General features: G+C 43.0%; 1 protein-coding gene across 1 annotated transcript in view; it reads left to right on the top strand.

Moving 5' to 3' along the window:
* Positions 1–27,130, top strand: part of LOC126470087 (2-oxoglutarate dehydrogenase complex component E1-like) — a 165,207-nt gene that overhangs the window by 106,676 nt on the left and 31,401 nt on the right. The window contains exons 11-12 of the mRNA XM_050097661.1: positions 4,465–4,753; positions 16,224–16,354. Coding sequence (XP_049953618.1) covers positions 4,465–4,753; positions 16,224–16,354 — 420 coding nt within the window. The remainder of the gene's footprint in view (positions 1–4,464; positions 4,754–16,223; positions 16,355–27,130) is intronic.

Here is a 27,130-nt window from a genome sequence, read left to right as displayed (position 1 = left end):
TAACAAAGTCATTAATTTGATTGTCACTTATTTAGTATGCTTTGTGCACATATATACTGTGTGAGTCACTAATTATTGCCGCCAAGAATAACTCCGAAAGTACGATAGGAGCTGAAAAGTTCGTGGGACAAAAGTTGCATGGGACAACGGAGACAGTAATGTGACGTTGGTTTTTTGTTGTTAGGTGGGGTCGCTTCAGAGAAATGAAGGTCAACTTTGTTTTTTTAAGTGGGATGCTATAGTTTGGTACCTATTTTCTGATAGCGGCTATCGAGACGAACCCAATGTGTAACAGTAAGGTCTCTGAAGATCAGCGAAGGTCACAAAGGTGACATGAACGTCCATTTACAGAAGGTGTTGGAAGTGATGACCATTGGTATCAATGCAGTGATGCAATCTTTTTATCATGGATTGAGTGGTATTCCTTATCACATCGGCACTTATCGAAGCATGTGCTGCAGTCATGGACTGTGCGGCTGGTCCCGGCTAGGTCCCGGCGAAGGTTCGAGTCCTCCCTCGGCCATGGGTGTGTGTGTTTGTCCTTAGGGTAATTTACGTTAAGTAGTGTGTAAGCTTAGGGACTGATGACCTTAGCAGTTATGTCCCATAAGATTTCACACACATTTGAACTTTCTTTTTTTTTTTTTTAATCGAAGCATGTGCTCTGACAATTCTCTCTCGCATAGCTTCAGATGTAGTTGGAAAGTCTTTATAAACAATGTCTTTTACCAATCCCTACAAGAAAGAAATCCTGAGGCGTCAAGTGTGGCGAATGAGCCGGTCACGACACATCTCCTCCGCTTCCAATCCAACGATTTGGGAATTGTCTCTGCAACTCATTTCTAGCCATCGGCGAAAAATGTGCCGGCCACCCATCTGTTGATACTACATTCCGTTCCTTTTTTCTAAAGGTATTTCTTCCAATAACAGACCTAACTTCTGTGTAATGTGGTGTACTTCCTACCTTTAAGATTTCCTTTGATGAAGGTCAACTTTGTTTTTTTAAGTGGGATGCTATAGTTTGGTACCTATTTTCTGATAGCGGCTATCGAGACGAACCCAATGTGTAACAGTAAGGTCTCTGAAGATCAGCGAAGGTCACAAAGGTGACATGAACGTCCATTTACAGAAGGTGTTGGAAGTGATGACCATTGGTATCAATGCAGTGATGCAATCTTTTTATCATGGATTGAGTGGTATTCCTTATCACATCGGCACTTATCGAAGCATGTGCTGCAGTCATGGACTGTGCGGCTGGTCCCGGCTAGGTCCCGGCGAAGGTTCGAGTCCTCCCTCGGGCATGGGTGTGTGTGTTTGTCCTTAGGGTAATAATTGTATCCTCCAGAATCCCACATCTTACATTCACCGACCACGGTTTTTGGTGTGCAACTTGCCGCAGCCAACATGGATTTTCAGTTGCCCAATAATGCATGTTATGAAAATTAAGATTTCATGGTTCGTGAATGTACCCTCGTCAAATAATGAAATCAAATTAATAAATGTATCGTACCTCTGAATCTGAATTTGAGCCCATCGGCAGAATTCAATGCGACGCATACAATCCGTACCAGTTAATTCTTGGTGGAGACTGATGTGGTAAGGATGATATTTATGGCGATGCAGAACACTAACAACACTACTCTGGCTCATGCCAGATTCCCTTGCGTTTTGGCGCGAACTAACACAAGGATCTCGAACTACAGTGGCAAGAGTACCAATTTCCGTTTCCTCGTTGGTAACTTTCCTTTGCCGCCGGCAAGATATTTAACATTCAGAGCGGTCAGTGTTGCTCGTTCTTCTACGTCTTCATGATGAGTATGCTGCGGAACCCCCGTCTTCCGAGATGTCAACAGCTGTGTTCACAGCTACATGTTTACGTTCTGATAGCGTCCTTGCGCACAAAAATACAGTTGTTGTTGTGGTCTTCAGTCCTGAGACTGGTTTGATGCAGCTTTCCATGCTACTCTATCCTGTGCAAGCTTCTTCATCTCCCAGTACTTACTGCAACCTACATCCTTCTCAATCTGCTTGGTGTATTCATCTCTTGGTCTCCCTCTACGATTTTTACCCTCCACGCTGCCCTCCAATGCTAAATTTGTGATCCCTTGAACTGCTCCCTTCTTCTTGTCAAGTTGTGCCACAAACTCCTCTTCTCCCCTATTCTATTCAATACCACCACATTAGTTACGTGATCTTCAGCATTCATCTGTAGCACCACATTTCGAAAGCTTCTATTCTCTTCTTGTCCAAACTATTTATCGTCCATATTTCACTTCCATACATGGCTACACTCCATACAAATAATTTCAGAAACGACTTCCTGACACTTAAATCTGTACTCGATGTTAACAAATTTCTCTTCTACAGAAACGCTTTCCTTGCCATTCCCAGCCTACATTTTATATCCTCTCTACTTCGACCATCATCAGTTATTTTGCTCCCCAAATAGCAAAACTCCTTTACTACTTTAAGTGTCTCATTTCCTAATCTAATTCCCTCAGCATCACCCGACTTAATTAGACTCCATTCCATGATTCTCGTTTTGCTTTTGTTGATGTTCATCTTATATCCTCCTTTCAAGACACTGTCCATTCCGTTCAACTGCTCTTCCAAGTCCTTTGCTGTCTCTGACAGAATTACAATGCCACGGCGAACCTCAAAGTTTTTATTTCTTCTCCATGGACTTTAATACCAACTCCGAATTTTTCTTTCCTTTCCTTTACTGCTTGCTCAATATACAGATTGAACAACATCGGGGAGAGGCTTCAACCCTGTCTCACCCCCTTCCCAACCACTGCTTCCCTTTCATGACCCTCGACTCTTATTACTGCCATCTGGTTTCTGTACAAATTGTAAATAGGCTTTCGCTCCCAGTATTTTACCTCTGCCGCCTTTAGAATTTGGCAGTCTACAAGTGCTAGAAACGTAGGTTTGCCTTTCCTTAATCTATCTTCTAAGTGGAGTCATTTTGCCTCACGTGTTCCAATATTTCTATGGCATCCAAACTGATCTTCCCAGAGGTCGGCTTCTACCAGTTTTTCCATTCGTCTGTAATGAATTCGCATTAGTATTTTGCAGCTCTGGCTTATTAAACTGATTGTTCGGTAATTTTCACATCTGTCAAGACCTGCTTTCTTTGGGATTGGAATTATTATATTCTTCTTGAAGTCTGAGGGTATTCCGCCTCTCTCATACATCTTGCTCAACAGATGGTAGAGTTTTGTCAGGACCGACTCTCCCAAGACCGTCAGTAGTTTCAATGGAATGTTGTCTACTCCCGGGGCCTTGTTGGCACAGGTCTTTCAGTGCTCTGTCAAACTCTTCACGCAGTATCGTGTCTCCCATTTCATCTTCATCTACATCCTCTTCCATTTCCATAATATTGTCCTCAAGTACATCGACAACCTATAGACCCTCTATATACTCCTTCCACCTTTCTGCTTTCCCTTCTTTGCTTAGAACTGGGTTGCCATCTGAGCTCTTGATATTCATGCAAGTGGTTCTCTTTTCTCCAAATGTCTCTTTAATTTTCCTGTAGGCAGTATCTATCTTCCCCCTAGTGAGATAAGCCTCTACATCCTTACATTTGTCCTCTAACCATCCCTGCTTAGCCATTTTGCACTTCATGTCGATCTCATTTTTGAGGCGTTTGTATTCCTTTTTGCCTGCTTCATTTACTGCATTTTTGTATTTTCTCCTTTCGTCAATTAAATTCAATATTTCTTCTGTTACCCAAGGATTTCTACCAGCCCTCGTCTTTTTACTTACTTGATCGTTTGCTGCCTTCACTACTTCATCCCTCAAAGCTACCCATTCTTCTTCTACTGTATTTCTTTCCCCCATTCATGTCAATTGTTCCCTTATGCTCTCCCTGAAACTCTGTACAACCTCTGGTTTAGTCAGTTTATCCAGGTCCCATCTCCTTAAATTCCCACCTTTTTGCAGTTTTTTTCAGTTTTAATCTACAGTTCATAACCAACAGATTGTGGTCAGAGTCCACATCTGCCCCTGGAAATGTCTTACAATTTAAAACCTGGTTCCTAAATCTCTGTCTTACCATTATATAATCTATCTGATACCTTTTAGTATCTCCAGGGTTCTTGCATGTATACAACCTTCTTTCATACATAAAATACAGTAAAATGTAACTAATCCTATCTGACAGATTCGGAAGCTTAGTGACACTTAAGTTTGATGACAACTCAGGCACGTTATCTCTACTCGACTGGCCCGCTAAATTACGCGATCTCCAACCGATGTAGAATTGGTAACTCTGTGGAATCTAACCATAACTGAGTGGTTTAGTTGTGTATGGCATACCTGAAGAAAACTTGTCGCCCCTCTTCCTCGCCAAAGTGGGGCCGTTAGCAGCACTGGAGGCAGTGTTACACGCTGTTAACTTGATGTCTCGTGGGGGTAATAAAGTTTTGGTGCGGAAAGAGCAAGCAGTGTGTGGTGCGGCAGGTGCTGCACGACCAGCGGGCAGAGGGCCAGCGGCGCACGCCCCTGCGCGAGGTGCCGGGCGCGCGCGCGCAGCTCGAGCTGTCCAACAGCCCCGTGTGCGAGTACGCCGCGCTCGGCTTCGAGGTGGGCTTCGCGTCGGCCAACCCGCGCCAGCTGGTCGTCTGGGAGGCGCAGTTCGGCGACTTCTGCAACCTCGCGCAGCCCGTCATCGACCAGTTCCTGGCCGCCGGCGAGGCCAAGTGGGGCCGCTCCTGCGGGCTCGTCCTCATGTGTCCACACGGTCTGGAAGGTGCGCTCGCACTATCCAATAAACGTAGCAAGAGACAGATTAATAAGTTTTCAACAGTGGAACGTAGCAGCAGTCGTCTTGAAATATATCGTCCCCTTCCCGAGTTTGATGTACACTATTAGACAAAAAAAAAAAAAAATGCTTCGCACCACGAAGTACGTATCCGAATGGGACGGAAATCGGTAGAGGACAACCAGAGGGGTCCTGCTATGAAAGGAAATAACACACCAGACCACCAAACCCATATGGTGGCTGAAGTTCAGGCTGGAATCCCACAGCTGTCCAGTGCATCTCCAGACACGTCTTCGACCTGGATCTCATTGACTTGAATAGGACCGTCTTCAGTGATGAGTCACGCTTCGAGCTGAACCCCAATAAACAGCGAAGTCTGGAGATGTACCATACAACAATCACGAGTGATGATATGGGGTGCCGTTTCTTTTCGCAGCAGGCCGGCCGGAGTGGCCGAGCGGTTAACGGCGCTACAGTCTGGAACCGCACGACCGCTACGGTCGCAGGTTCGACTCCTGCCTCGGGCATGGATGTGTGTGATGTCCTTAGGTTAGTTAGGTTTAAGTAGTTCTAAGTTCTAGGGGACTTATGACCACAGCAGTTGAGTCCCATAGTGCTCAGAGCCATTTTTTTTTCGCAGCAGACCTGTTTGGTTGTCAGCTCGGCACCCTTACAACACAGTCGTACATCGACGACATTATATGCGCCGTTTTGATGCCCATCATGTCAAGCCATCCTGTTCTTACATTTCAGCAAGATAATGCTTATATTTCAGCAAGATAATGCCAGCTCACAAATGGCGAGAAATGCTTGTCTTCGTGCTTGACAAACCCTGCCTTCGCTAAAAAAGTTGCTAAATCCCTCCATAATTGAAAACGTTTTCAGTGTCGTGGGGCAGGGCCCTCCAGTCAACTCGGGGTTTCGACGATATAATGCGCCAATTGGGCAGCGTTCGGGACGGTATCCCTCAGGACGACAATCAGCAACACTATCAGTCAATCGCAATCCAAATAATAGCATAAGGGCTAGAGGTGGACCAACACGTTACTGACACGCTCGGTTTATTAAGCTCATTCTCTTGAACAAATCATCCAATTTTTTCTGAAATTGTAATAATTTGTTTGTCTAGAAAGGTACATCACATCTACAAATTTCCGTCTCAATCGGATAATTCTTTCGTAGTGCATCTTTTTTTCTTTTTTTCCCTTAGAATGTATTTTAGTCAAGGTAACGATAATACTCTTCATGCGCCTTCACCGCAGTAATTGTTGGAGGAAATAGTGAAGAGGAGCTGATCGTAGTATGCAAATAACACTGTCGTAAGCCCGTGTCACACAGAGCAAGTTTCGCGAGTTACTTGACGCCGCACGTGTCCGTTGGCTGGTAGGCAGCGGGGACAGCGGGCGCCTACCCAAGGGTCCCGCGGTGTTCAGTTCTACTGCAAGTTATCTGGAGGCAAAATGTCTGTTTAATGCGCAGATGTTTGTTGTCATAATGTATGTAAGCATGACTCTTCCTTATATGCGTCAATTAAAGCAGTAGTGCTAATTAAAAGGCACTTCAAGTTTACGTTCCAACCGAGTGCCTCCCTAGCGTGCCCGGGCGTGTTGTGAGGCTTAAAACCTGCGTTCACACTGCCGGCCGGGCCAAGCCGGGCTGACGCGTACTGGCTCGGCTGGTGCCTAGCCAGCTCAGGCCGACGAGTAGTGCATTCACATTGCGCGCCGCGCCGAGCCGGGACGGCGAAATGGGGGAAAACCCACTTCTCCGATTTTCATGTTTTAAAAATTCTTAGTGGTATAGAACACTTCGCCACATCGTTTTATGAACTTATTTTTTCCTTAAAAGCGTTACTTCCGTCGTGAAAAAAGAAAAAGTCTACTTTTCGTTTCGCGTGATTTCTTAGTTTCGTAACGCTTCCCAACCGATTTTGAAGAAAGTATGCGGCTAAAAAATCTGATTTTTGTACACGTGGTAGTGTAACATCTTAGCTTCGTATTGAATCATTTATCTTTCCATATTTCTTAACAGTCATTGTGAAATGATGCTATTTGTCAACGTTGTGCACTTGATTTACAAATCTTGTAGTGAAAAAGTTATGTAGCGGGTAGCTTACTGTTAGATCAGTTTTAGACCATACATTGTTGGGAATGAAATGTAGGTAAAAGTACCAAAAAGTTTTTGAAATGATAATGATACTGATATCTATCTCTGGTCACAAATAATGCGAGCTATTCAGTGGCGTCAGTGCCGCGTCCGCAAGCCACGGAGTTCGCGCGGTTACAGCTTGGTTTAGTGTAGTCATATAATGCAGGACAGAAAAAAAGTAATTACTAGTGATCAGCGCAGACCTAGTGCCGATCCCTCTTATTATTTTAATGGTCTCATTCTCTAGATAAATCCAAATGCATAAGAATTTTTCCCTCGGCTACTGGACAATCATCTGCTATGCTTTTATAATTGGCCACACGTCGCATCACAAAAGACAAACAATTATTTGTCATCAACATCCTACAATTAGTATAATGTACATTTCGTATCTCAAACTAAAAGATAACTGAAGCGCAATTCTGTAGTCTCGTTGTCTACTTTGACAGAAAAAATAATGGAGTGTTAATGAAATTACTGTAGATCGACACAGATGTGCGTTTCATTGTTCTTCATTGTTTTTTTTCTTCCTTGGCGGGCTGCGCTGCACTGTCAAGGTAATCCCCACTCTTTTGGCTAAATGGCTGTTAGCTGCCGGAGGCCAAATAAATAAATTAGCTAGTCTGTGCTGTCGTGTAGAACAATGTCTTCACTCTTTTATTGGTATTGTTTTGACTCTGCAGTAACTCGTCGAGTTTTGAAGTACAGAAGAACTAGGAGGTTATGGATTCATCCCATAAATAGCGACAGACATTTAGGAGAGTTTTTTTTTCTTTATATGGAGAACTTAAAAACTATCCTGAAAAATTTTATTCATATTACAGAATGAATCATAATACATTTCAGTATGTGCTGCAGAACATTCAAGACAAAATTTCGAAACAGAACACAAATTTTCGCAGAAGTATAACAGCAGAAGAAAAATTGTGTATAACGGTAAGGTAAGATTCGTTAGTACACACTTTTTGGTTTGCAGTAGAACTTTGTACAGCATTCACTACCTCCAATTAATTGTAGTCATGCTTTTGTATTTTAAATTTCACAAACGCTTACCTCTGAGGGGAAGAGAGTTGATGGGACTCCTGAGAATCATTAGGAAGTAATTAGCTTCGTCATTTCGGGTAATGTCTTGCTGTGCCTTCAACGAAGAATCGCAGAAATACTCCTTCAGAATTTTCCAACTTTTTTCTTCTTCTTTTTTCTTCATGATGCAGCGCTTGGCAGTGGTGATGGTTCATCATGTGGAGCCACTGATGACCTCACAGAATTGTTTTCATTACCTTGTAAGATAGACAGATTGATAGGCGAAGAGTTTTGAGATAATGCTCTTTGACTCAGTGGTTCTATTTCCACTGATAAGGAACTGCCACAGCATGACTTTACAAGTCATTGTCATCTGGTAGGGACACATTTCCGTCCCTCAGTGACACTCATATCTGTCTCCGTTTTCAAGTAAATGCGAACTATTCAGTGGCGGCAATGCCGCGATCGCTGGCAAGCTATTGTTGTAAATGCATGTAAATACGGTAGATTAAATAAATGAAATAAAAGTAATTTCGCATGTATCATTATAATAAACGTAATTTTTCCTCTCTGATTGTGAAATGTGAGGTAACATCTTAAAATAAAAGACGTGTGCAGTCACACTTGTGATGAAAGCAGAAGGGAGACGTGTGATGCGTGTATGCAGAAGCTGTAGTGCTGCTCCACAGGCTCGCGCCTGCGGTCGGCTCGCGCCGGCAATATTAAGCATTCGGGATGTCGGCGGCTCGGCTCCGGGAGGCTCACGCCGTGTTGGCGCGGCCCGGCCGCCAGTGTGAACACCGCAATTCAAATCCATGTGTTTGATATCAAAGCGGGCGGCGGCCCGGCCAGGCTCGGCTCGGCCCGGCCGGCAGTGTGAACGCAGCCCCCGCTTCAGTCTGGAACCGCGCAACCGCTACGGTCGCAGGTTCGAATCCTGCCTCAGGCATGGATGTTTGTGATGTCCTTAGGTTAGTTAGGTTTAAATAGTTCTAAGTTCTAGGGGACTTGTGACCTCAGATGTTGAGTCCCATAGTGCTCAGATCCATTTGAACCATTTGAACATATCACCGGAAAACTTGCGAAGATCTCTGCAGGTAAGTAGCCTAGCAGTAAATGGACCTGCTTGGAACCTGCAGCGCAAGCAATCAAGTAAACTTATAATAAATCTTACTTCGTGGCGCGGGGGCTATGGTGGCGTTCTGTAAATATTTCCTAGGCTAAATGGTTTAGTTTGTGCATTTATATGTGACCTTGTGATAGACTTTCTGTTAACAACTCAATTATGTTTTCCATAAAGTGAAATATATCAGCAAATATATATGAAGGAGGCTATGAAATTCCTGTGAAAATTACTTCAAACTGCTGAAACACATTAATTCCGTTAAGGCTGTATTTAAGAGGTAATGCAGGAGCTTAAACGAAAAGGCAAACGAGAAAATTTATCCAGCAGTGCTAATTAACTACAGTACTGAATGTCTGTAAAGTAAATCAGCTAACACACACCCATTACAGAAGACAAATTTATGTTCAGACATAGCGCAGACTAGATAGTAGAAAGTACTTTTCAAAACTAGGCTGAAGACTATCTAATACCATAACGATTTACTCCTGAATGAGTTCCTATGCAAACTGTAGTCTCTCATGATTTCTAATATAAAGTCTTCGAAGCATTTAAACCCCCTTCCTTCTTTTAACCTTCGTATTTTGCTTCTTCTCGAAATTTCGTAGTTTTATTGTAAGTGTTTTTGATTCCAGAAAAGAGAACGATTAGGGTTTAATGATTCGCCAATTAGGTCATTGTGCATTGTACATGACGTTTCGAGTAACATGCGAGGGTTGCCCGAAAGTAAAGCACCGATTTTTTTTCTCAGCCTAAAACAATGCTGAGAATGCGATACGTTACGTATGTATTATTTCAAGTGTCATGAGTGAGCGCGCCAAGTTTCCGCCACTTCCGACAGATAGCGTAGCTGCAGGACAGTTTCAAAATGGCGTCTGTAGGTGATGTACGGTACAAGTACTGTGCCGTCATTGAATTTCTCACTGCAGAGAAAGAAACTGCGGGGAATATTTATAAATGCTTGTGCAAAGTCTATGGAGCATCTGCTGTTGACAGAAGTACAGTTAGACGCTGGGCACGGAGGCTTAGGTCATCAGAAGACGGCTCGACGGAGCTCCACGATTTGCTGCGGTTGGGGAGACCATCCACGGCTGTCACAGTCGACTGTTGGAGCGAGCTTCCACTTGCTTGGGCCATTAAAGGATGCTATTCGTGGAAGACATTTCGAGGACGATGAGGAGGTGATTCACACAGTGAAGCACTGGCTCTGCCACCAGGCCAAGGACTGGTACCGACTGGGCATACATGACCTTCTTTCGCGCTGGAGGAAGACCATAAAACGGGCTGGAGATTACGTGGAAAAATAGGGTGTGTAGATAAAACACCATTCTTCCATATGTGTAATTCTCATTATTTTCAATAAAGAACTGTTGACTAAAAAAATGCGGTGCATTACTTTCTGGGCAACCCTCGTAGTATCGAATCACACCAACGAAAACGCTAGCTGCTTTCAGTAGTCTCAGGTTTCACTGTGTGTTTCAATTCAATGAATTGAACTCTGTGACTACTTAAAGGCACAGATTTGTACCACATATATTAGATACACTAACTGATCAAAAGTATCCAGACATATTTCAGTGGCCACAGGTATGAGGTGTGCCATCCTTCACCACTAGGACGGCTTGAACTCCGCTTGGGATATTTCCAGTGATATGTCAATGGCTGTGGAGGAAAGGCTGCACATTCTTTCTCAAGAACCGAAACCAGAGAAGGTAGTGATGCTGGAGGCTGAGGCTAGGTGCAAAGACGGTGTTTTACTTAATCACAAAGGTGTTCCATAGGGTTCAGTCCTGGTTTCTGAACAGGCTACTCCATTTCGGGAACGTCATTGTCCACAGACCATTATCTCAAAAATGCTGCTTTTAAGACGGGGTGCATTGTCTTGCTGATACAATCAATCATCACCTCCTACTGGTTCCTCTGCTGAATGCAGTGCAGAATCCTGTAAAATGTGTTCATATACATTTGTATTGAGCGTTTTCTTAATCGCAGTAACTACACTCATGCTCATAAATTAAGGATAATTGCAGAATGTGGCGCCACACAACGTGGCACTAAACAAAACTGGCGCCAATAGCATAGGCACATAGGGAACACACACGACACAAATCTGTAAGTCGACGGTGTTGGCGATAAGCTGAGAAAAGGGGCGTCCGAATACTTTTGATCCGATATCGCAAATACCCTAGTGCTAAGCCTACCATTGCCGAGTAGCTTAAGTGTATTGTTGAGACCGACTATTCAGTACGTTAGAAAAAAATCAAGGGGTCCAAGAGTAGTATTTGATGTCGTAGGGCAGGTAAGACAAAGTTTTGTTAACAGGTCTACATTATCGCTCTTCCGTCTGCCGGACTTTGCACGTGCTGCTGTTTGGGATATACCGAGAAATCACTCGATTATTATGTTATACCCTTTCTGTTATGTACAGACTAAAACATTGCTGTAGATAATACGACTTTTAAGGTGTATGTTCTGAATGTTAAATGGTTCGGTGAAGACAAAGAGTTTAATGAGAGACACACCTTTTGTGGCGAAGGCAGAACACGTAAGTGTTGCATTTAAGGTACGGAGAATCCTTATCTTTAGTCACAGCCCGAATCCTAATGTCTCTCACGATTTGCGCAGCAATAAAGATAACACTCAGCGGATAAGTGCCGCGTGATACTCTGGTAAACTTTTTAAATCCATGGACTGATGAGCATGATTAAGATCATCATAAACACTTACAAGTTGGTATCTGCTACACTATCTTCTTGAAGTCTGGGGTTTCCTCAATGCCCCAGTGTCAAGTCAGATCGAGATGGACGCTTTGCATAGGCACTTCGTTCCCCAGACGCGGCAGCTTTTGCGTTACTCTTATGGAAACTTACCAAAATTGCGAATTTATTGCATTGCTCCTATCGACTACTCTCTTCAAAGCCTAAACAAGAATTTATGCAAAGACAAAGTTGCACCAGATGAATGAAACGACTGCTTCGCGTTGTTGAGCGTACAGCAAATAAATGCTGAGCGTGATAGTTCGGGGAGAATATGAATTGAATAAGTAATCTCGAATCCCACGTACGAAGGGATGCCGATGCGTCCCTGGCTTTATAAAGAAAAATGCTATTATGGATTTCAAAAAAATTATTTACTCAACAAATTCCACCTTGAGTTCAAAACATTTATGATACCTTCGTTCCAGATGCTTTAAAACATCTGAAAAATAATTCGATTTTGCTGCAAGCCATTCTTTTTCTCAGATTTTTTCGATGTGTGGAGACCAATTGCTGCTTCAGTTTGTCGCCGTGTTTAACATGGCACTGTGCCATGATGATTTTACCGTGTTGCAAGCAGTCAATAAGCAGAATTCCATCTTTATCCCAAAAGAAGGATGCGAGCAACTTCTCTGTTGGTCTTTGTGTTTTCAACTATTTTCGACATGGAGAATCACTGTGTCTATTCTTTGGACTGTTCTTTGGTCTGTGGATCGTAAGTATATCTCCATGGTTCATGCATGGTGACGACACGATCAAAAATCTACAGAATCCCGGCGAAATTGGACCAAAACGGACTGTGAAGCAATCACACTATCACACGTCTGGTCTGCTTTGATATGTTTGGAAACCCATTTGGCTGAGAGCTTCTTCATGTCCAAAATCTCTTGAATAATATAACCCACACGTTGTTGGGATATGCCCAGGCTCCCTGCTGTCTTTTTAGCAGCTATCCTGTGATCGTCCAAGACCATGGAATGAACAACATGAATGGTTTCCGAAACTGTCATTTGAGTTGGCTTTCCGGGACGTTTTCCATCTTCAGTGCTGAAATGCCCTGTTCTAAACGAAGCAATGCAATTTTTGATACTGGAGTAGGTAGAGCAGTTACTACCCATGTATCAGACATATCCCAAATTTGTTTGGGCGTGTTCCCTTTTTTAAAAAAAGATTCTTAATCACAGTATGACTCTCTTTCACTGTGAATTCTCTGTTTTCTTGTGCCTCGTTCACTTCAAATTTGCTCAGAAAAATAAAAACCAAAGCTATTCCTACGCAATTACTATCACATATAATATAAGGAACAACGTTTAGTGGTTAAACATCAGAATTAATCTACGGCAGTTCTAACTACGAAAAGCCAAGGTCTTGTCAGCACGCCCTCGTATTGGAGGAAAGCTCAACATCAAGCTCTGCTTCATGGATGTTTCAGAGCCCGAGGAGCTGCCCTTCCTCAAGACAACTCCAAGGGTGTTCCTTCGGCAGAACAGTACCCGGCGATTTGTGGCCATTGATTTTCTTCAAAGAACGATAAGTGCCATTAATTCACTGTTTTTGTTGTTTTTTTTCACATAACATGTTATCTGTCGAACATGGCTGAGATATGATTGGTTGGAAACTTGTTCTTCGCGATCCTTCACCAACCACTGTTAATGTTTGGTGGACTCACATATTAAATAATTTGGAAGGAGATTCCCAGCGAACATATCCTGACCATCGTCGCTTCGGTGTCACGACGTTTAGAGGATTTTAAAGGATGCTGTTTAACATCGCTCATATCCTTCCATCGTGCGTGAATTGCTTAATCAATTTTTTTTACCTCTCTAAGCTTTTGGCATCTAGATCATTGCCATTGATTCGAGAGTCGTTCTCAGTTGCAAGGTGATCTTTGGCCGTTGCTTCCGGCAGTTAGCAATTAGGGCAGCGTGGCGTATGGTGTGTAGTTTTTACACACAAGAAAGACATTAGCGCGTAATTTCTCCGAAGAAAAGACATTAGTCGCGCAGTACAGTTAGTAACCGCAGACTGACTGTAGAATGCAGCCTTATCGCAGGCTAAATGCGCACTAATAGGCTTGATGCACTTTCAGTTCTATCAAAATCTATTTTTGCAGAATGTTCTAGAAGCTGTTTGTTCAAATTGTAGAGTATCACTGCATCTGGCTTTTGTGTTACTGAAAATTCTGAGTAAAATTATATTATTTCGTGCTTTTGAAAATCTCTGAACAATAGTAGTAATAAAATTTCTTTGCCACAATTGTAAAATAAAAATGTAAAATTTCAGTATATGCCACTTCACCAGGTTTATTTACATATTGCAGTATTAATATTTTACGCAAAATAAATTGTTTCTGACGAAATTAATTGTTTTTGTGACATACAAGGACGGCTCTCAGTTTGATGAAGAGTAAAGTTTTGTTTGTCTTTATGTAAATTAAATTTGAAAAAAAAATTCTTGTCCACCTGACATTGATCATGAATAATATAAAAATAAATAAAAATCAGATTACATTTTGCGAACGTACAAACTCAATTTTGAATCTAGGTTATTCTAAAGCGAAATCTTGAGCATAACTAATTTTCGTAACAACACACTATCATACAGACAAATGCAAAAATGTTGTTACGTTATCGACAACTTTGGAAAGCTATAAAATTTCGTAACTGCCATAGAGTATCGCGTTATTATCCGAGCAAATCTCATACTTGAAAGCCGAAGATCGGAACAAACATTACCGAAATGAACGGGGAATCGTAATCTTCCGTTAGCCCACGAAGTTGGCTGAACACATAACGTATTTCAATGAAGCTGTATCCTCATGGGAATTAGTGGGTTAACACACGAATCAAGGCCAGCACAAGTAAGTACATAGTTCGGGCCAGTAAGGCGCAAACATTCTTAATGGCACTACATAAAACGCCTGAAATTACAGCATACATACGAGTATGTATACAGCTACTAGTGTCCTTACTACTGTTTTCTGATGGCAATTTCACAAGTCAAACGTTACGCACAATTCCCCAGTCGTAATACTTTGTATATTGTCATATACCTAACATTTGGCTTAAGGCGCTTTGCAGTTACATACATCCCGCTGCAACTGTTTTCACAAACATTAGTGTACATTTATTCCGATGTGATACAGTTTCCTCCTCGCGAATTATGTAATTCGGTCTTTTTTGGGAGACTACGATACGAGGTGGTAGGATAAAGGTGGATGTGGCCGGCCCCTCCACGCCCGCACCAACGTGGTGACCAGACCAAAAGTTCTACTGTCACCTCCGTCAACATGTTAGTTATCTAGTATGTGGATCACAGGATGCTGGGCTGTGATGTTATCCGTGCGTCTGGGTAAGACTACGCATTAACACGGTCCATCAGGTGATAGGTAGTGGACGAAACGCGAATGAGGGTAGCAATTTGAAGGGCAGAGGGGAAAAAAGTGCCCAGGCTCGTGCCGTGGGGAAAAAAAACCTCTGCGACAGTGGGATGGGTAGTAAGAGCAGTAGTGGCTTACTAGCTGCGATAGCTCATGCAAGGTTGGATTTGTTAGTATAGGTATCATGCATCATTACCATGACAAGCGATGGCGATGTGTCCCAGTTGTTGCTGCAGCTGCATTCCTGGAACAATCAAGATCGTTATATAGTAGTGGGAGATCGGCCATAGATCATCTCACTGTGTGGGGGATGTGTGGAGCTTGTTTGCATGCAGTGTACGGTACGGCTTCCCTGTGTGGTGCCAGTTATTCGGCAGTGTACTCCAATCCAGCTGGATATCCAGTAATGGGTCTGATTAACAGGGGCTCGCCTGTGCCGTTGTGTTAGCGTGTGCTTGGCCATAGATGTTATGTACTTGCAAGTATGTCTTCTGGTCTTTTACGTTTCCATCTATGGTTGTGGTCGTAGTTCCCCAGATTCAGAATAAACGGGTTCTGCGAATGTCTGGAGTTTCTGTATAGTCTTGTGGTGAGTTTGTGGATTACCTCCGTGAGAGTCTCAAGTCGGTATTCCCGGTGAAGGTCCGCGATGTGTGTGTGTATCGCGGAGCATTGCTTATGATTTTGAGTACTTTGTTTTGTATGAGCTGCAGACGGCGTTGGCTTGTAGGCGCAGCGTGTCCCCAGACAGGAGTTGCGTACGTCATCAGGGGTCGAATAAGTGTCATGTTCATGGACCTCGACACCCTTCTGTTCAGTGTGCTACGCCTGTTGAGCATAGGGTAGAGCTGTTTGAGCCTCGCGCTTGCTCGGTTGGTCATGTGTTGTATGTGGTCCCCCCAGAGTAATTTCCGGCCCAGCCAGACACCGAGGTATTTGACTTTCTCGCGGAAACGTATTGGGCGTGCATATAGAGTTATAGGTCTGCAGTATCGGTGTTTGAGTGTGCGCTGGGCGCGGCGTGTGCAGGCGAAGGCCCGGAGCACTCGAGCGCGCGCGTCGAGCGCTTCCTGCAGCTGTGCGCCGACGACGCGCAGCGCGCCAAGGAGCTGGCCAAGCCCGGCGCCTTCCTGCAGCAGCTGCGCGACACCAACCTCCAGGTCAGTCAGTCCACCGACACAGGCCGTGACGAATTACGGTAATGCGTAAGTTCGTAGCGTTTTTGTTTTGCATGTTGGTATTTCGATTGCTATGGGTTTATTTTCCGACTGTCATTGTTTGTGGTTCTCTCTAGCTAGTTGAGTTTCCATATTGTCGGTTTGTCATTTGGAGGTAGTGAGTGGAGCTGTGGGTGCTAGAAAATGGGGTGTCAAGTGGAGAAATCGGAGCATTTCCGGCACAGTCTTCTGTTTGAGAGGGGTGACTGCAGCAGAGGCAGCCAGAACCGTTTGCGCCGTGTGTGGAGGTAAATCCATTGCACAGGAAATGACAAGAAAGTCGTTTTGATTATCGAGCAATAGGGGAGAGAGTGTGACGGACATGACACAGAATTCGAGGTGGACATCATTAAAAGAAAGGCGTTTCTCGTTGCAGCAGGATCTTCTCACGAAATTTCAATCACCAACTTTCTCCTCCGAATGCGAAAATTTTTTGTTGTCGCCGACCTACATAGGGAGAAGTGATTACCATTATAAAATAGTGGAAAACAGAGCTCGCACGGAAAGATATAGGTGTTCGTTTTTTCCGCACACTGTTCGAGAGTGGAATAATAGAGAATTATTATGAAGTGCCAGGCACTTAATTGTGATCTGTGCAGTAGTCATGTAGATGTAGATCACGCCAGTGTACTCGAGGACTGGCAGATGTGATGAACTGTAATCATTCCACTATCGTGCGACACTCGCATGCAATGGGGAAGGTTCAAAAATCGGGTGTATGGGTACCGCATGTTCTAAGACAAAATCAGTAGGTGGCCATAAGTGCCTCTTTGCTTGCTTGTCATCAATTGGTTAGCGAAAAACACTGACCATTTCTGTCCTGTATCGTTACTGGTGACGAGAAGTTGTGTCTTTGTCGTAACGTAAAGAAAATAAAGGAGTGATTGATCCTAAATAGAGCAGCAACTACCTGTATAAAAATCTGCTAGTGTCTGTAAAAGATAATGTTTTGCTACGGTCGCAGGTTCGAATCCTGCGTCTGGCATGGATGTGGGTGATGTCCTTAGGCTAGTTAGGTTTAAGTAATGCTAAGTCTAGGGGACTGATGACCTTAGATGTTAAGTCCCTTAGTGCTCAGAGCCATTTGAACCATTTTTGATAATGTTCTGCATCCGGTGGAACAGCAACGGTGTGGTGTGCTACGAATTGCTTTCCCAGCGTGTAGCCACCACTGTTGACATTTATTGTCAACAGCTGAGACGTCTAGGAGACGCAATCCAACAACAACGACCAGGAAGACTGCGTGAAGTGGTGCTGTTCCACAACAATGCCCGCCTCGCTTTCTACTAGACTGACAGGAGCTATGTTGGGATCTTGCGCCCTCTGATTTTCAGATTTTCGCTCTCTATCGAACAACCTTCAAAGAACTTCCTTTCAGGATAAAAATATGCTCCGAACATGGCTCGACGAGTTCTCTGCCTCAATACCGCCTTGTTTCTGCAGTCGCGGAATCGAAAAGTTACCCCAGCGTTGGCAGACTTGTAAATAATGAAGGAGAATATATTACTGATGACTAAAGTCTTTGTTATGTGTTTCTCTTGTATTCATTAAACTTACGAAATAAGCTACGAACTTATGCACCAACCCATTAATATGTTGCGGCGTGCGCCACCAGTTGCACCCAGCCGGAGACAGAAAATAAAACACCGACGTTTTTTACTTGGCTTTTACATTAATTTTTGGAAACTAAGTTTGTGATGTTAGCCCTAAATGTAGTGTAGCCATAGGTCTGGGTTAGCTCGGAGAGTGATTCTTTGATTGCGACTTGACGAAGACAACAAATAAAAATGAAAAGTCTTACTTTTTGTGACGTAATGATCTCTACCATAGTCAGAGGTCTAGGTTAGTTTGCTTGTCAGCTGACGTAACACACGAATGGATATTTTACACAAATAAGATTTCGGTTGGTGTTTTATGTTCGCCATTTTGATAAAGTGATGGATCAAAGAAAAATGGTTCAAATGGCTCTGAGCATTATGGGACTTATCTTCTGAGGCCATCAGTCCCCTAGAACTTAGAATTACTTAAACCTAACTAACCTAAGGACATCACACACATTCATGCCCAAGGCAGGATTCGAACCTGCGACCGTAGCGGTCACGTGGTTCCAGACTGTAGCGCCTAGAACCGCACGGCCACACCGGCCGGCGGCTCAAAGAAGACGAGTAGTATCGCCAGATCCAATATTTTTTCGCTGCTGTACGGAAATGATGTTGAGGATCAGTGAAATTTTTTTCTCGTGTTGGTATTTATTGCGTAATAGTGTTAGTCAACTCGAACTGCTAAATAGTTCTGTTCATGTGGCTACTTAAAGTAGGCCCTTCGGTACGTCCTTTATGAAGATTGTTCCGGTTAGGAATCGACAGGTTATCGCTAAGAAAAAAATCTATCCTTGCTGACGGGAGTCTTCTTCTTATATATCAACCGTTGAGAAATAGGTGGTTATATACATACGCAGTTGCACTTATCTTGAAGATTATGCACGCGAAGGACGTTTGGAAACAAGGAACGCCGTCGAAAACATCAAGAAACTGCAAAATGTTGTATTGGACGAAACACCTGGCACAGTTGTAACACCTGACACAATAGGAATATCAGAAGAGTAAATATGGTACATTCTACGTGAAGAAGCTCCGACGAGAAAACTTTGTACAAAGCGGATTCACGTTTATTGAATGTTGACCAAAAGTAATGTGAAACTGAAATTCTTAACATTTTACCGACCATTGTAGAAAGAATGTAATTGATTTTCTACATCTGCATCTACATGGATACTCTGCAAGTTACATTTAGGTGCCTGGCAGAGGGTTCATCGAATTACCTTCACAATTCTCTATTATTCCAATCTCGTATAGCGCGCGGAAAGAACGGACACCTGTATATTTCCGTACGAACTCTGATTTCCTTTATTTTATTATGATGATCGTTTCTCCCTATGTAGGTCGGTGTCAACAAAATATTTTCTCATTCGAAGGAGGAAGTAGTTGGTTGTAATTTCATGAGTAGATTCCGCCGCGACGAAAAACGCCTTTGTTTTAATGATGTCCGCGCCTAATCCTGTATCATTTCAGTGACACTCTCTCCCCTATTTCGCGATAATACAAAACGTGCTGCCCGTCTTTGAACTCTTTCGATGTATTCCGTCAATCCTACCTGTAAGGATCCCATACCGCGAAGCAGTATTCTAAAACAGGGCGGACAAGAATAGTGTAAGTAGTCTCCTTAGTAGACCTGCTACATTTTCTAAGTGTCATGCCAATAAAACGCAGTCTTTGGTTATCCTTCCCCGCAACATATGCTATGCGTTCATTCCGGTTTAAGTTGTTCGTAATTGTAATTCCTAGGTATTTAGTTTACTTTACGGCCTTTAGATTTGACTGATTTATCGTGTGACCGAAGTTTAACGGATTCCTTTTAGCACTTATGTGGATGACCTCACGCTTTTCGTTTTTTAGGGTCAACTGCCAATTTTCGCACCATACAATATCTTTTCTAAATCGTTTTGCAATTTGTTTGGATCTTATGATGACTTTATTAGCCGATAAACGACGGTGTCATCTGCAAACAACATAAGACGGCACCTCAGATAGTCTCCCAAATCGTTTGTATAGATAAGAAACAGCAAAGGGCCTGTAACACTACCTTGGGGAACGCCAGAAATCACTTCTGTTGTACTAGATGACTTTCCGTTATTTCTCGGACAGGACATCACGAACCAAGTCACATAACTCAGACGATATTCCATAAGCACGCAATTTCACTACAAGCCGCTTGTGTGGTACAGTGTCAAAAGCCTTCCGGAAATCCAGAAATACGGAATCAATCTGAAATCCTTTGTCAATAGCACTCAAAGGGCTAGTTGTTTTTCACAGGAGCGATGTTTTCTAAATCCATGTCGACTGTGTGTCAATAGACCGTTTTCTTCGAGGTAGTTCATAATGTTCGAACACAATATATATTCCAAAAGCCTGCTGCATATCGATTTTCTCGCTACGGTCGCAGGTTCGAATCCTGCCTCGGGCATGGATGTTTGTGATGTCCTTAGGTTAGTTAGGTTTAACTAGTTCTAAGTTCTAGGGGACTGATGACCACAGCAGTTGAGTCCCATAGTGCTCAGAGCCATTTTTTTTTATCGATTTTCTGCGTAGACTGGTTATTGCGGATGAGACTTATATCCGCCACATCAAGCCAGGAACTAAATCAAAGCAGTGAGTGGAATTCAGAGACCCAGCGCCAAAAATGAAATGTCGACTTCATTAGCCACAGCCTGTCTTATCGGATGTAAAGGGGATTCTTATTATTGATTATTTCGCAAATAATAATAATAATAATAATAATACAGTAATAATAATAATAAAATAATTGATTAACATTTCACAAGGAAAATTCACTCACCCACAAGAGCAGTGTGAAAGCTGAGATATAAGAAGTATGAAATGATTGAACATCCATCCTATTCACATTTAAAACTCTTTGGTTTCCTCCTACTTCAACATTAAAACAAATTTGTGGCTGGGAGGTATTTTGACTCCAATGAAGAGATTACTGTAGTCGTTGACAATGTGTTATGCAAACCTTCCTGACTCATACTTCAGGGACGTAATCTAATCACTGGGAACACAGGGCCTTCCATCCCCAGGCCAAAAAATGTTATCCTTTCCTCATAGGATGCGCAATACAAGTACTGTGGTGTGCGTTCTGTAAGACCTTTGGTACACACACCATCAGATTATTTGACTTGTCGCTCTAACGAAGTAGGCGAGTGTCAGCAATATGTCTCGTGGTCTTATCATGGCGTGTTTATCTTCTGCCATTAGGTTAGACGATAGAAATGCCACTTGCACGCTTAGAGTAGCAGATTGATGGTGGCCAACTTTAAACAGAACTTGATTAATTTTCACACACATTTATTAAATTAATAACAAGCATAAATATTACTTAACTTGATTCTGGATGCTATTTACAATTGACAATCTGAAGTTCCTTTGGTCTTGGTACGTTAATCTTATTCTCACATATCTCTGATACTTTCTCTTCATGGCTATGTACAGGAATATGACAATCTTATTAGGCGCAGACTGAAACTTGACTATAGACTGGTACAGACAAATGCAGACTGGTACAGACTAATGCAGACAAATGCAGTCTGACTAATCGGAGGTCTGTACACTAGTTATAATACCTGGCGCGTTCATGTATCACTGCGCGAGTGTGATCCACGAGGAGAAAAGGTTCTACATTAGCAGCAATCTCATTGGCTGCGTTACATATTAATATGCGGATCGGCGGAAGCAGAATTTGGTCCGTCTCTAAGGTAGCGCCATCTCGTAGTGCAGAGGCAGACGAGCGCTGCGCCTGCGCTGTTGTGCTTAGCGGGGCGTGCTCTAGTGGGAAAGTTGTGTACGCGCTGACTACGCAGAACTATGTACCCAACAAGTACTTAACACAAAAATTATTCTTTTTTTCTCCACTTAAAAAAAGACTGCATGTCCTCTGGATACACTTCATGTGTCTTTAATGTTGTGGTTCCTGTGTCATTTGCATCCTCGTATAGTTGATCATTGAGATTCTTTCGCTTTTAGGGGCTGTTTCCCGTCCCAAAGGCAACAGGATACCGTGACAGTAGCTTCCAGGTAAACAGTGTCTCATGTACAACACAGTGATATGTATTTATGTATCGAGAAATGCTGTGCAAAGGTTACGGGACTGGACTTGAAACTGGAAGAAATGGTGATCAAAACCCCTTCCGGCAATCCAGATTTGGGTTTCTGTAAAGGTCCAAGAGTGGGATTCAAATTCAGAGTGAAAGAATATCGATGATAAAAGTCGCTGTTGACATTGCTATCCTCAGTTAAAGTGGCGAAGAATTGCAAGAACAGTTGGTGGAATAAACATTTTGATGAAAGTAATGAGGACTAGCAGAAATGACAATAACGATAAACGCAACATCAAAATTGGAAACCTTGAAGTAGATGAAGTGAACAAATTCTGCTACCTTGGAAGCAAAATTACGCATGACGGATGAAGCGAGGACGATATGAAAAGCAGACTATCACTGGCAAATCGGGCATTCCTGACCAAGACAAGTCTATTAACATGAAATATAGGCCTTAATTTGAGGAAGATATTTCTAAGAACGAACGTTTGGAGCACAATACTGTGTGGACAGTGGGAGTATCAGAAAAGAAGAAAATTGAAGATGGGGTGCTACAGAAGGATGTTGATTATTAGATGAATAGATAAGAAATGACGAGATTCTTCACAGATCGGTGAGGAGAGGAATATGAAAAAAACGCTGACAATCGAAAGGGACAGGATGAAAGGACATGTCTTAAGAAATCAAGAAGTATTTTCGGTGGTATAGAGGGGACTATATTGGGTAAAATCTGTAAGGAATACTGAAATTGGAATATATCCAACAAGTAATGGAGGGGATTGGTTTTAAGCGCTACTCTGAGAAAAAAAGGTTGACACAGGAGAGGAATTCGTGGCGGGCACATCGGACCAGTCGAATGATTGCTGATCAAGTAATAGCAATCACTTGAGGCGAACATCAGGATTATTCTTTTACATAGACCACAGTCGTTGGCCTCTCCAGCGTTTTCCAACTGAGATAGTCTTATGTTTCTAATGACCTCGAAAGAGCTGTGTTCGTAGGACTCTCATCGTCCTTCTATTTCTGTAACTTGTGAATGGTGTTCTTTACCCATTTCAAATACATGGTTAATCTCTTCTGAACAGGACGAGAAGAAAATGTATGTGCTACACAGACAGTTTGACTACATGTTTTTTGTTTTGAGTGGCTGAAAATGTTTTGCGCCGGTCGGAGTCCATTGGTGATGTCAGCAAGAACAGCTATCACCACTCCTGGGGATTAGCGCCGCGTTCGTGGTCTCTTGCATGCGGTCAGCCTATCTTGTACGGCCACATGGTCCCCCTCACGGCTTCGGTAGTGGCAATAGGGACCAATGGTTAGACTGAAGAAAAAACTTATTTAGTAAACACAGTCGTGGCTACATTTAAGTTGTTAATTTTCGTTTTTAGATGACCGGTTCCGATCTTTTAAATAGATCATCATCAGATCTACATTCCGTGAAGAGGAATAAAATATAAGTCGTAGCCGCAGAGAACGATAAAATTAATAATTGTGACGAATTGGTGTATTTTATCGTTCTCTGCGACTACGGCTTATCGAAGATCTACAGTCATTTGAATTCTCATGCATTTGTATGAAAGTTGCGTGTATATTTTGTCATCCATACTGTAAAGTAGCATTAATATAATTTTAAACAGTGGCACGGCTATTTAAATGATAAATGTTATGTCTGTGCAAACGTAACGCTGTAACGAACTGCAAAAAGTACGTACATATGTAAATATTTAGCAAATGGCCATACAGGATAGCTCTTGCCGTACCACCTTGCAATTGTTATTAATTTTATCGCTCTTTGCAGCTAAAGCTTGTTTCGAGGCAGAATCTGGTGCACTCTTGATATATTCATGTACCCTGCACTAATACAGAACGGCTGTACGTCTTGCAATCCATGATTTAGGTCTGTATTTTCCTTGTAAGCAGTGACTAGGCCGTTTAAACAAAGACCAATTATATCTGGGCAAACTTAACGACATAAAAAGCAGATAATTTACGTAAAATACGTGTTACATAAGTGTGCCACACTAGTTGCAGATTGTTACATACATCTGTTAGCAAATGAAGATAGTTATCGATTACACATTGTTTCCATGGTTACTAGTTGGCATCCTTCTTGCCAATGGGTACCCATAGCGTCTTTGATTAATGGCGGAACGTATATCGTCTCCTTGCTTATCAAGCTGGCGTCCTGCCGACCGTCTTTGTTACGTTTATGTTTACCGGAAGATCCTGCAGAAGGCAGCCCTCGTTTAAATGAGCCCTGTCATTGGGTAGTGATACTTTCTCTATTTCGTCGTTTTTATCATGCATGTTCTACTTTATAACACGAAAATACCCTTCTCAAAGATCGAACTCCTAATAATTATACATCTAATACATGTTCTTCACACAATGTAATCAAAGTCTCACGGCCATTGGCTACGAATGACGTTATGCTAGAGACAATGGGCGGGGCTTCCGCTATTTAACTACCGGTAGCAGCCTTCTCCATGCCAGCACGGACGGACCTGTTCCACGCTAGCGATTCCTACTCTCATCAATGGTATATCATGTTGCGCCCTTTTACTACATTATTGTATATTAATGTCTGTCTGAATTGTAACTGAAGCATTATGTCTTATTCTCCTCATAGAAAGTGAATCTGATGATGATCACTTTAGAAGATCGCAATCGGTCATCTAAAACCAGAAATTAACAACTTAAATGCGACTACGACAGTGTTTACTAAATATTAATATTAATAGATCGCTGTTTTCCTGGATCAACGTTCCAAAAAATTTTGAAGAAAAAACACGTCGTAAAATAAATTCAACCCAAACCGTAAGAGATAACGTTCCAGTAATGAAGCTCGCAACAGTAGCTGCCAGCCGCTAGTGCATACACTGCTTTTGGCAGTACCGCATCTCGTCGATCAGCCGCTGTATGCTACGGACATGCTTGTGTTTAGTGTTGTCGACTGGACTGCTCAGAGGCGGTGATAATTAGCTGGCTCTTGTCTGCGAAACGCACCTGACTTTGGGACGTTTGGAACTGTCTACTTGTGCCACGACGACCCTGCTATCTAATGAACTTGTTTACTTTTATTTGTTCTGTTCACGGCAAACAACGATGCCCGATCTAGATTTCATCGGGGAAGCATAAATACTGTCAGCTATGCGCCACCGGAGCACTCGACGTGAAGGCCACAGCGCTTGAGAAATCCAGCCACGTCCCTGCTGTCTGGCAGTTTCTTGTAAGGCTTCAGTAGACGCCCACAGCCGTCAAATTACTAAGATAATACTAACGAAACCAGATTTTCTTTCGCAATTTTGTGGGTTGTTATTCCGAGCGTATTTGACGAATTTAACTACCGACAGACGGTATAGGTTTGGCTCGCTAATTCCACTGTCTGTTGTTCGTTTACCACTGAGTAGCCGGAACTTGCGGCGTAGTAGCACTCAACGTGTGCGTCAGTAACGTAGTAAGCCATTCAGTGTCAGTCGGAGACTAAATTAATAAATGGCGTTTTTGACGTCTACAGCATAAAGTATTGCCATGATTAAACTCAAATTTTTCCACATAGTGGAAGAGAACTTCTCGAAGTGTTTATGAAAACTGTGTTTTTACGTCAAAAATGGGTTTATTTACGGCCATAGTCTATTTGAGCCCAGTACACTGAATTCTTCAACGTCTGCCAATTCTTTCTATGACTTCCATCACTTTATTGGACTTAAAAGTTTTTCCAGCTGGTATTTCTTTTGTTATGGGAGTAAGCAGAAGACGCAGGACGTCAAACCAGGCGAACAGGGGACGGGAAGGTCATTTGAAATCGATCACTCATTTCATAACTGTTGCAAGTGACCATACATACATTCACAGGCGTCCAATGAATTTCCGTTGTCAATAAATCGTCAAAGACAACGGTGATTATGGTATTATATTGCTCTAGTTTCTCCATTTGGGAGAAATTCGAACATAAAAAAAAATTCCATCATCCCGGTTCCCAGAATTCCTGAAGATAGACGTTGACTGTGGATATCATATCACAGACACAGACCCTTTGACTGTTCAGAGATGTCACTAATCCCGCCCAAAGATTTAAACAGTCAAGCATGAGCAGCGCCTATTAGACGGAGGGGGTCTGACAACCGATCAGTTCCACTCATTCCACCAGGAAGGAGATACACGACTCGTGTTGTAGTGTAGTTCAACCATGCCTAGACGGTCAATACCGCGGTTTGATCGCATCCGCATTGTTACTTTGTACCAGAAAGGGCTCTCAACAAGGGAAGTGTCCAGGCATCTCGGAGTGAATCAAAGCGGTGTTGTTCGGACATGGAGGAGATATAGAGAGAAAGGAACTGTCGATGACATGCCTCGCTCATGCCGCCCAAGGGCTACTACTGCAGTGGATGACTGCTACCTACGGATTATGGCTCTGACGAACCCTGACAGGAACGCCGCCAGGTTGAATAATGCTTTTCGTGCAGCCACAGGACGTCGTGTTACGACTCAAACTGTGCGCAATAGGCTGCATGATGCGCAGCTGCACTCCCGACGTCCATGGCGAGCTCCATCTTTCCAACCACGCCACCTTGCAGTGCGTTACAGATGTTCCCAACAACATGCCGAATGGACCGCTCGGGATTGGCTCACGTTCTCTTCACCTATGAGTGTCGCATATGCTTCAACCAGCCAATCGTCGGAGATGTGTTTGGAGGCAACCCAGTCAGGCTGAACGCCTTAGGCACACTGCCCAGCGAGTGCAGCATGGTGGAGGTTCCCTGCTGTTTTGTGGTGGTATTATGTGGGGCCGACGTACGCCGCTGGTGGTCATGGAAGGCGCCGTAACGGCTGTACGATACGTGAATGTCATCCGCCGACCGATAGTTCAACTGCATCGCGAGAATATTGGCGAGGCATTCGTCTTCATGAACGACAATTCGCGCCCCCATCGTGCACATCCTGTGAATTACCTCCTTCAGGATAACGACATCGCTGGATTAGAGTGGCCAGCATGTTCTCCAGACATGAGCCCTATCGAACGTGTCTGGGATAGATTGAAAAGGGTTGTTTATGGACGACGT

Source organism: Schistocerca serialis, chromosome 1 (assembly GCF_023864345.2).
Source record: "Schistocerca serialis cubense isolate TAMUIC-IGC-003099 chromosome 1, iqSchSeri2.2, whole genome shotgun sequence".
Taxonomy (NCBI): domain Eukaryota; kingdom Metazoa; phylum Arthropoda; class Insecta; order Orthoptera; family Acrididae; genus Schistocerca; species Schistocerca serialis.
Note: the sequence above shows the minus strand (reverse complement) of the source record. Positions and strands in the feature narration are given on the sequence as shown.